The 12,325-nt window shown below is 40.8% G+C and overlaps 1 protein-coding gene across 1 annotated transcript in view; it reads left to right on the forward strand.

Moving 5' to 3' along the window:
- Positions 1-12,325, forward strand: part of LOC121874562 (PDF receptor-like) — a 178,288-nt gene that overhangs the window by 63,185 nt on the left and 102,778 nt on the right. Inside the window, exon 2 of the mRNA XM_042378755.1 lies at positions 3,099-3,213. Within this exon, the coding sequence (XP_042234689.1) occupies positions 3,147-3,213 (67 nt within the window). The 5' untranslated portion in view covers positions 3,099-3,146. The remainder of the gene's footprint in view (positions 1-3,098; positions 3,214-12,325) is intronic.

Genomic DNA, 12,325 nt, shown 5'->3' on the forward strand with positions numbered 1-12,325 from the left:
CCGTGTATGTGAGAGAATGATGGTGTTTACCTTTCCATTCTTCTTTTCCTCTCCCCTACCGTCCTCTTTCCTTAGTGTGTGAAAGGGAAGGGAAAGGAGGGGAGGGAGGGAGGGAGGGAAAAGAACCCCTCACCCCCTCATGTTTTCTCAGGTCTTTGGGCACACTGAAAAGAAACTGGCCCAAGTTGACACAAACTTCGGCTAGCTGGTGGCGATCGTGGTGGTGGTAGTGATAGTAATGAGGGTAGCAGTAGTGGTGGGAGCCGTGTCTGAGGTGGCAGTAGTAGTAGTAGTTGTATTAGTAGTGGTGGTGGTGTAGGTGGTAATAGTAGTGGTGGTGGTGTTAGTAGTGGTGGTGTTAGTGGTGGTTGTGTTAGTGGTGGTGGTGGTGTTAGTGGTGGTGGTGGTGTTGGTGGTGGTGGTGTTGGTGGTGGTGGTGGTAGTGGTGGTGGTGGTGGTGGTAGTGGTGGTGTTAGTAGTGGTGGTGTTAGTGGTGGTGGTGTTAGTGGTGGTGGTGGTGTTAGTGGTGGTGGTGGTGTTAGTGGTGGTGGTGGTGTTAGTGGTGGTGGTGGTGTTAGTGGTGGTGGTAGTGTTAGTGGTAGTGGTGGTTTAGTGGTGATGGTGGACAACAATAAACTCCAGCGTTGGACAGCTTGATGGCAGGTGAGGAGAAGAACAGAGAAGAAACAGGTCATGGAGAATAACAATAAATATGGAAGAGGAGATGGAAGATGATAAGAAGGGAAGAAACAAGAGGAATAAGAAATGAAAAAAAACTATGTTGAAAATGAAGAGAAAATAGAACAAGAATAAAGGGATAAAAAGCACCTTGATATATTTTGGTTAAGAAGAAGAAGAAGAAGAAGAAGAGTAGGGAAGAAGACAGAGTGGAGACGCCCATCTTCCTTACAAGCCAATATGAACGAACACATTTTTATAGCCTTGGAAAACCTTCTGGAAAATATATCACTAAATTAAAACTAAAAAGAAAAAAAAAGAGATTAGTTGTATGGGTGTGTGTGTGTCAAAACAAAATACAATAATACATACCACTGTGCAGAGGTGGAATACAATATGCAATCAAGTTTTATAAGTTACAGTGCAACATGAGACGAAACAAACAATTACCGAGAAATAATTCCAAACACAATATTGCTTCTCTGTGTCAGGCAGTCCGTGTGTCTGTCAGCACCTGGGTGGCTATGCTAGTCGGTACACGTAACTAACATTAAATCACGAGGAAAAAGCAATAATGTCGTCAACAGTTTTTCCGTGTATATTTTTTCTGTCTCAGCCGTACGACATTACTCACAGCTGCTGCGGCACATCAGTCTGGATTATCGCTGCCAGCCGTGTTGTGCTGGCTTAGTTGTTCGGCCTTTGCTTGTTTGACACTATCATCTCTTTTTCTTTATATATTACAATTGCACGGCCTGTTCTACCTGTGTTTGTCTGCACAGAACCATCACTAAACGCATAACATTCACTTGATTTAATACTCTCTATATGTCGGTTAATAGTTTCTAGTGTGACACATCTCATCACATCGGTGTTTAACATTTGCTTACTACCAACAGGAGTGTAATTAATAGGAACTGATATTCAGCCAAGGAGGAATGGCATTAATGGGTTCGTCTGGGGTGATTGGGACATTCAGTTTCAAGAGATCTGCAACATTTTTATGAAGCCACGCCCAAAAGAGAGTCTTTTGTGGAAGGTTAGCGAGATAGTCGGGATTACTTAGATAGAACATAAAGAAAAAGAGTTGCATATGATATTAAAAGAAATGTGATAACTGCCAATGAGAACAACTCTCGTATCGAATTTGAGTGGTATCATGACCGTGCTGATAGACTCGCCCCTGAGGCATGTAAGAAAGAAAATGTTGACCGTGACCTTGGCCTGTCCAATGCTGTACTTAAAAACATTGAAGTCAGAATCATGAACTCTGATTTCGAAGAACTGAGAAATGCAGAGAGACCTGGCAGTTGTAGCATTAGTAAATCTGACAAATTTTGTGACAAGAAGTACCAGTATGGCCAGCATAAGGACAGAACTAGACAATGTGACGTAGTCGTGGCCAGAATTAGGATAGGATACAGACACATCTGGCAAGTTTGTAACGCTGTACCCATACAGGAACACTCAGCAGTAAACGTTGTGATAACCCTTTAAAGCATACACTTGAACACTATATTATTGAATGTGACACTATCAAAGACTCCAGGCCACCCGACTTATTGTATCATGAACTTTGTAATTACTACATTGAATCGGGGGTGCTTGAGGACATTCTTGCTGTTTATCCAAAATTTGCTAGCCTACACTGATTAGTCTTCAATTCGAATATGACGTCCAATGTATATGAACCACTGTCCTGCATGGCAGTGAACAGTGACATCACCCACATGAATCTGACTTATATATACTACTAATGAATATAATGTATTTCTTTGTGTATGAACCTCTGTCCTGCGTGGCAGTGAGAAGTGATACCACCCTTAGTGTCAAGACCTGACTGAATTATTCAGAATAGGCAAACTGTACACCAAGCTTTGCCAATAAATTTGTTCAACAAAACAAGCTGCCAGCCCTACGAAGTTGCTTATCGGGGGCGCCTATGTTATGATTACCAGATGTTTGTTCCTTCATTATCCCCCTCATGCCTTAACTGTTTACGAAGCGATTATCAGAACTAATGTATCCAAACATAATACAAACATATCGATTTACAAGGTAAATATCCATAATAAATACAACTACAAACATCCAAACATACGCAATAATACAGGTCACTTTGTATATCTCATAACGCATACATCATACAGTACACAGTAATACACCAACCCTTTTACCAAACAACTATATAATTTCACAATTATTTTTCCACAGCGAGAAGTAATATCTATATAACATTTTAAACTTGAGTAAAACAAGTGAAACAAAACAAAGAATGAGGTTTATGCTGTTTTTTTTTATTAATTCGATTTCACATTCTCTTGTTGCAACAGTCTCTCTCTCTCTCTCATGCCCTCTTTCCTTCCACTCACCCACCCACTCACTCACTCACTCACTCACTCTCTCTCTCTACCCTACAGACGCCGGTGTGTGAGCCTGAGGATCACCCCCTCTCACAGTCGCCGCCCATGACTTACTCCATCTACCTGCAGGCCTGTGTCGACAACTACGAACACGTCAACCTGTCCACTCATGGTACGTCGATCCTCTCATCCTACTGACATGTAATATTCCACCATATTTGTCATAATCCTCGACAGGTGGTAGGGATATGCTCCAACGTGATCCAGCTGGTGGTCGGGATATGCTCCAAGGTGTTCTAACTGGTGGTAGGGATATGCTCCAACGTGATCTAGCTGGTGGTCGGGATATACTCCAACGTGTTCTAACTGATGGTAGATATATGCTCCAACTTGTCCCAACTGCATTTTTAGGGATATGCTCCAACGTGTTCCAAAGTGTCTTTTCCTGTTTACAATTCAATTTCCCAAAGTGTGTTTCGCGGCTGGATTAGAGCTTATTGCCAGAGTTAATTCGATTCAACCTCCTTTAAGCCCTCCGGAGGTAAGTATCCAACCCAGAAACACCTTTTATCTACGTAAATTTTGATACTCCCAGAAAACTTCAATGATTCTGAAATTCTCGACGAGCTATTCCTTGCCTGGGGACGGGTTGGGGTGGTGGGGTTGGGGAGGGGGTGGGGTGGGGGTGGGGGTGGGGTGGGTGGGGGGGTGGGGTGGGGACTTGTATACCGGGAGTCCTAGTGACGCGGAACCAGGCACAACCCGTGACAAAAGTCGATCTGAAGAATAAAACCTCGAGGGTGATAGCGTCAGCCAAGCCGCCGCCAGAGTACACGTTACGTTGATCACTAAAAGCCGAACATTAATCCCGAAAAATTATTAAGACCTTAAAAAATTAAAATAATTAAGTAAAAAATTAAAAATGAATAAAAAATAGGTAGAGGAGGAACGGAAAAGTCCTTACAGCATTAAAATCATCATATGTTGCCTACGGTTGAAGATTATCCATCAGCAACGTCGACCAATCACTGTAAAACACCTGAGGCTACAGCAACACTTCCCCAGGGACGCCGTCAGGAGTGTGTGGGTGCTGGCGTGCGGTCTGTACCTCTCAGCTTTACGTTGTCGAGTTTTATATTTAATGCTAAGGAGAAAGCGATAAAGTGAGAAAGAGAAAAATACGAGGGAGAGAGAATGAGAGAAAATGAATAATTCACGGAGAGACAAAAGACAGGAACAGATCAAAGACAGAAATAAAAGGGTGGTAAAGACGAGACAAAGTAAGAAAGACACAAAGAGAGATCACAGAGATACAGAAAGAGGGAATGAGAAAGAAACGAACGTATAGGGAAAGAGGAAAAAAACAGAGACAGAAATACACAGGTAAATAGAGACAAAAGCAAGAGGAGATAAAGAAAAGACATATAAGAGGTTGAAAGAAGCAGAACCAGAGAGATAAAGACAGGCAGACAGAAATATAATCAAGACACAAGTACAAACAACATACACATAAAGACAGTAGCAGGGAGACTCAAGGTGTGACCAATCATGAGAAACAACAGAGACTTGAGTTAATTCAGCCTCTATAAAGCACATCTATTTTTTTCACCATAGGAAATCAAACCACGTAGAATTTAACAGCAATTTCGAAGTTCTTTTGGCCACCATATTTGTAATTGAGGGTACGATTAAGCTGCATTCTCGTATCTCCAGTTAGGAAGGGAAATTTTAACACGTGACACTTTTGAGAATCCATTTTTGTGTCGTCATAATTTGTTTGGGCGAGAACCTTTGAGTATCGTCACGTCGGTCCACAACATAACACCAGTAAGGAGAGACGCTTAAGAAACATATACCACCCATAATGTTGAAGGGTGTTAGCTATATACCCACTTATCACACCACCAGGCTGACGTGTGTGGTAGTGTGGACGTGTGTGGTAGTGTGGACGTGTGTGGTAGTGTGGACGTGTGTGGTGGTGTAGACGTGTGTGGTGACGTGTGGACGTGTGTGGTGGTGACGTGTGGACGGTGTGTGGAGGCAGTGGATGGTGTAGTGTGGACGTGCGTGGTAGTGTGGCGTGGACGTGACGTGCGTGTAGTGTGACGTGGTGTGGACGTGTGTGGTAGTGCGACGTGTGGTGTGTGACATGTGGTGGTAGACGTGTATGGTGGTAGTGTGGACGTGTGTGTAGTGTGACGTGTAAGTGTGACGTGTATGGTGACGTGTGTGGACGTGTATGGTGGTAGTGTGGACGTGTGGTGGTGTGGTGGTGTAGACGTGTGGAGACGTGTTGTGGTAGTGTGACGTGGTATGGTGACGTGTGGGACGTGTTGGTGGTAGTGTGGACGTGTATGGTGGAGTGTGGACGTGTGTGGTATGGTAGTGTGGACGTGTATGGTGGTAGTGGGACGTGTGTGGTGGTGGCAGTGGTGTGGACGTGTAGTTGGTGGTGGTGTGACGTGTATGGTGGTGGACGTGTATGGTGGCAGTGTGTGGTACGTGTGGACGGTAGGTGGGTGTGGACGTGTATGGTGGGTGTGTGGACGTGTATGGTGGTGGAGGTGTGGTGTGTGGAGTGTGGTGTAGACGTGTAGTGTGGACGTAGTGCAGGTAGTGTGGACGGTATGGTGGTAGTGTGGACGTGTATGGTGGTAGTGTGGACGTGTATGGTAGTGTAGACGTGTATGGTGGTAGTGTGGACGTGTATGGTGGTAGTGTGGACGTGTATGGTGGTAGTGTGGACGTGTATGGTGGTGTGCGAGTGTGTTGGTATCTAGATTATTGCTTTATTTCTTTAGGAGAGAGAGAGAGAGAATCCAGAATTTATTGCATCTAAACTTTCCAATTAGATTCCAGTCGGTATTACATTACAGAACTAACCGCTGTGGTCCGCTCATCCCTCAAAGGTAAGCGATAACTCCGACAGAAGGTGACAGGTCTCCATGAAACTTTTAACAGGAGCAATGACGACCTCTCCATCCTTAAGTCTCCCATCACCCATACTGGCACGATCCGATTAAAACTGCAGGCTTTGGGGGTGTCATTTCTTCTTGATGAAATACCCATAAACAGGGTAAGTAGCTTGTTTACGGCTGGGGTAGATTAACACAGTGCCCTCAAAATCGGTATCGGCGTCCGGAATATTCAACAAGGGTGGGAGGGAGGGAGGAGGGGGAGGAGGGAGGGAGGGAGGAGGAGGGAGGAGGGAGGGTGGCTAAGACTGACGACATCCGGGATTAAAATCAGACCTCTGTCTCTTACGGAACGTGTACAAGCAGCAGCAACTTTACTTCATTGAATTTTCTATGTTGTTGTTGATGTTGTAAGACGTTTGTCGGTGACCTCCAAGAGATGTTTCCTTGAGTGAGAAAATCTTTTTAAGAGTCTTTTGTCTTGGTTCAGTTTTATTGTGTATTTCTTCGTTACAGAGTTTGTTCACTTTGTCAAGACGACCTCTCTCTCTCTCTCTCTCTCTCTCTCAAAAATCTGTACCATTAACCTACCGACAACTCTAAACGTTAAATATATTTACCAACACATCTATACATTCCCCCCCCTACGCCAGCATAAGGCATCTGACTGACACAAAATTATTGGGAAAGCCTGAAGGCAGTTGGGTGAAAGTTATGTACGAGGAGAATCTGAAAGAAATTATATTAAAAAAACTTCAAAAATTTAAGTTAGTTTTGGACAGCTTTGTGTAGATTTTTTTATTGTTTTGATACTATTGGGACTATATATATATATATATATATATATATATATATATATATATATATATATATATATATATATATATATATATATATATATATATATATATATATATATATATATGTGTGTGTGTGTGTAAATTCAGGTTATGTTGGAGGTTAGCAATTACACAAATGGGTGTTGATAGTGAACAGCACCAGGGGCTTAAGTGTACACCAGCTGCGGCGTGTAACAGCGAGGGATAGAGACACGAACTGTAGCATTCGACTCTTGTAGGATTGTAGAATATAATTAATGACTAAATGAACGAGGTAAAAGGAAAAGAGAGAAATGAATGAATGAGGGTTATGACAGAAGTATGCTTAGACTAAAGGCATAAATGAATAAAACAATAACTGCGAATGAAGGAAGCAAAGACTAAATGTAAAAGAAAAAAAAAGGAGAAATGAATGAAGGTTACGATTGAAGGAAGCAGACAAAATGCATAATCGAATACATTTTAAATTCAAGAACAATAGCGGAATTATACACTACGGCAAATATATCGGTTTTAAACGTTATCTCTGTCAGTTTAATAAATATTTCCCTCATCTCTATGTAGCCTGATATTCGTGATCATATATATTAATGTATTCATGAAACAATGGTATTGTTAAAACTATTGTTTATTTTTATTATTATTATTATTATTATTATTATTATTATTATTATTATTATTAGTAGTAGTAGTAGTAGTAGTAGTGTGTGTGTGTGTGTGTGTGTGTGTGTGTGTGTGTGTGTGTGTGTGCGCGTCTGGTTAGTTGCTAAAATAATGACCACCTACAGCCTAAAGTCGTCGTACTCAAGAAGTCAAGTCATCGTACTCAGATAGTTAAGTTCAGTCTTCGTAATCAAGAGGTCAACTCGTCGTAATCACCTCGAGGTTCTCAGGATAACAACAAGAAAAGTAACCTGGTATTTCTTATCACTGGCAGTAGATGGCGTGATACACATTGTAGAAGCACTCTCATAATCACGGTAGTTAAATCCCTCAAAAGACTGGGGATTACCTGAAGATTAGCCCCGAGCTTATCTTACCTGGTGATTAATTAAACACTCTAACATTAACCTTTCGTAACATAACATAACCAAATTTAACCTAACCTAACTAAACTTCCAGTTATCCTAAAGTCTTACTAACCTTCGTCTTTTAGAAACAAAAAGACGTGAAATCCTCGATATCTAGTGAATTTTGTGTGTGTGTGTGTGTGATGGTCTCAGGTCAGGAGAGTCTCAGAACGGGTGACAGATACGAGGTAGGAGTCCTGTAGTTTCAAGCTTTCCCAGGAGATATAGGGAGGAGGACTGAACCATGGAGGGAGGGGGGAGTGAGGGAAGAGGAAGAGGAGTCAACAAGCGCCGTAAACACCCAGCCCAGACTCACTCGTACAGCAGCTCAAGTGATATTTGTTGCTTAAATAAAAAAAATCTAAAACTTGCAAGTGACGAGACGTGACCCGGTATATTGTGACAGAAACCAAAGTTAAAGAAATTCTAACTATAGAGATAATGTAAGAGTAAAATGAACACCAAACGTCAGAAAATGAACACCAAACACCAGAAATTGAACACCAAACACCAGCACTACCCATCAAGGCAGCAAGATAAACTGACCCTCGGACGCTATGGCAACAGGAACTGTGTGAAGCCGGACAGAGATGCAAATCCGTCAGGTGGATGGGGTGATCACAGGTCACACTTAATCCAGGGAGGGGAAATAGGGGCAGTGTCCGTTTACCATACACGAATACGTTACGGAAAACCTGTACGTTAAGTAGGTGGACGTTAAGTGGATGTACACTAAGTGGGTGGACGTTAAGTGGATGTACGCTAAGTGGGTGGACGTTAAGTGGATGTACGTTATGTGGGTGAACATTAAGTGGAAGTACGTTAAGCGAATGTACGTCAAGAGGATGTACGTACGTTAAGCGAATGTGTACGTTAAGCGGATAAAGAAAAAGGTCACCGATAACATTGAGTGAGAGGATTGTTATGCCTGTAGCAAACAAAATAAACAACGTATATTGCCATTAAGGAAACAACCTGGGGGTATCTGGCGAGCCTTACCAACCGGCACTAATTGGATGCTGGCTCTATCACAATGTCACTAACAAGTCCCTTCAGTTAGTCTTCTCCTATGATGATCTATTTTTATATTTTTGTTTCATTTACATTTAATAAACTTTTTTACTATGAGATAATATATATATATATATATATATATATATATATATATATATATATATATATATATATATATATATATATATATATATATATATATATATATATATATATATATATATATGTTCAAAGTCCGCGTGTTAAATGGACTAAAAATGAAGTATATATATGTACCTCGCGTTTCATACCAGCTGGATTCGGTAAAATGCTACTGACACCACATAAGAGGCACGGGCAGTTTCCCATTGAGGTTCACGGCGCCATCAGCTCGATGAACAGGCTTTGTGTGAAATATAACAGAGTCTAGAACTGCTTTTAGTGTCCTTGTGGCCTAGCCGGTAAGCGTTCCCTAGTCACACCCAGTAGGTCGAGGGTTCGATTCCTTGCTGGTGAGGTCGTTGATTATATGTTCAAAGTCCGCGTGTTATATGGACTAAAAATGAAGTATATATATATATATATATATATATATTTATTTATTTATATATAACAAAATTTTATGTATTATTATTATTATTATTCCTCTTTTTATCAGATTTTTTGTTGTCTATCTACTTTTCATCCTACGTAAGTCTTTTTATTATGCTCTGGGGAGCTCAGAACGTCTACGTATATGTAAGCCAGTAAAAGTGAGAGGAGAGGGAAGTTGAGAGAAAATGAGAAGATAGGGAAAGTGAGGTGAGAGGGAATGAGAAGATAAGGAAAGTGAGAGGTGAGAGGGAATGAGTTAAGAGAAAGTGGCTTTTTTTACGCAGTGAGCCAAAGACGTAAAGACCCAAGTTTGTGGATATATGGGAGGAAATTTCCATATTTTGATTAAATATTATATAATAGCGTCACTATTATTATTATTACTATTATTATTATTATTATTAGTAGTAGTAGTAATAGTGTCATTATTATTATTATTGTTATTGTTATTATTATTATTACTATACAGCATCATCATCATCGTGAAGGGAAAATACAAATTGCAACTCACTCAATAAACTGATCTTCTGAAGCTGAACACACACACACACACACACACACACACACACACACACACACACACACACCACAGTGAATAAACAGACACTAAAAATGATAAACGGGTGTAAGAAGCAATTAAGATATTATTACTGCCACATTTTTCACATTACAAATCACCAATAATAATATTTCTGGAAAGGAAATTTGACGACGACGATCAAAATTGAAAAAATAAAAGCGACATCAAAAACGATAACAATAACTAAAAAAAAAACATCAACAAGAAAACAACAACATCAAAAACAAAGACACCGGGGCCAAGCAGGAACGGAATTATGTACAGACACAAGTAAAATAAACACAAAAATACAACAAAGTAAACAATACCAAACACGCCACGATGAACCACACAAACAGAGGAGCCCCATGTGTTTCAACCCCCCCTCCTCCCTTGTGTTGTTTCTCAGGGTAGTAAGTCGCCCTGAAGCGCTTGAGCAGCTTTGTGTATGTGTGTGTGTGTGTGTGTGTGTGTGTGTGTATGTGTGTGTGTGTGTGTGTGTGTACAGGTTGATGACGGAGCGTGTAGGTCGTGGGCAGTTGTTGTAGTTGGCTGAGTGGCATTTAATTACTGAAGTCTTTTTAAACAGACAATATTTTTTTTTAAGTTCATTGGGCTTCCGGTTGTATACTTCAAAGGCGTTGGCTGGTATTGAGAACTAATTTAAGTCATGTATGTCTAGTTACATACATACTGATACATTACCAACTGTACAGTAAACAGTTTTATTATCTGTAATTTCTATAAACTTTTGATTGGTCCCGGTAGATCATGTAGGGCAACATAATACATATAAATGAAGTTTCATAGAAAACCTAACCTAACCTAACCTAGCTTAGCTTAACCTAACCTAACCTAGCTTAGCTTAACCTAACCTAACCTAGCTTAGCTTAACCTAACCTAACCTAGCTTAGCTTAACCTAACCTCACCTTAACTATCGTATAGCTATCTTATGAGGGCAAACAACATCTCGAATAAAACAGAGCGGATATCACCTTACATGAATTAATAAAATGAAAAGTTATCCGTTTTTGACAAAATCATTAGGCTGCTTATGAAACCTTAGTCAGTGATTATCGCTATTTTGTGTAGTAACGAATTAAACGCTAAAGATTATATCATCTGAAATTTAATACAAAGACAAACGCAAAATACAAAAGCACTATATATCAAATAATGGTCAACATAAATTTCCACTCATGAATCTTTTTAACCTAACAATTCCTGGTGTGTGTGTGTGTGTGTGTGTGTGTGTGTATGTATGTATGTATGTATGTATGTATGTATGTATGTATGTATGTATGTGTGTGTGTGTGTGTGTGTGTATCATTTCTCGCCATTAATCACAAATTAGGTCCGCGTTTGAGAGTACCAAATGAAATACCGAAGGCGGCCTCAGCAAAGCAGTTCGACCTTGGTCTGGGTCAGCGCCGGGGGTAACACCATGACCTCTGGAAAGGTTTTAATGGGAATTCTTCACTCTGGGACGACGAATTATTGTTTATGTCCTTGTATTGTGTTTCTTATTTTGTTTTGTGAGATTTGGTGGAACGGAATCTTTCTCTCTCTTTTTTGCTCTTATAATATGTATTCTTTCAAGGAGGACTACCTGTCTTCCTCAGAGTCATTTGTAAATGCACATAAATTACATGACATAAATTAAACCATAGACACGTGTAAACAGGAAATATATAAGTGAAATTCCTGCGCAAAAGAATGGAACACGGACCAAAACCTAAAATGATCACTCCCACTCATAACTTTATGCAAATATTACATTCAAGCACACACACACACACACACACACACACACTTCATCACCCCCCTAACTTTCAATAATCCAATATCCCCCTCACTTCGGGACCAATATCACCACAATCCCCTCTACCACCACCAGGCTCACAACCCTACACCATCTGTCGGTTCCCACCACCCTGTGCCTTGTTCTCTCTGCTGTTGGCAGTACATGTACACTTCCCTGTTATTGTTCTGTTCCTTCTACTAAATATTTGTACACCTCACTACCCCTCTTGTTTTTGATCCTAAGTTATCAGCCACCAGACAAAGTGAAACCTTTATGGCCTTATAACCAACAAGACAGACACAGGCAGCCAGCAGCACTCACCTGCCCACCAGCACAGAGTATCATCTAAAATTCTAAACCAACAACACCAAGCTGTGTGAGGCTTAATCCCCTTGAACACTGAAGCCGAAGGAAATCAGCAGATTAACCCAAACATACCCACGTGTTATTTGTTGATGGCACCTCACAACGCCGGCGGATCAACCACAACAAAGGCCCGGGACTGCAAT

This window comes from Homarus americanus, unplaced genomic scaffold, assembly GCF_018991925.1.
Source record: "Homarus americanus isolate GMGI-L3 unplaced genomic scaffold, GMGI_Hamer_2.0 scaffold34360, whole genome shotgun sequence".
Lineage (NCBI taxonomy): Eukaryota > Metazoa > Arthropoda > Malacostraca > Decapoda > Nephropidae > Homarus > Homarus americanus.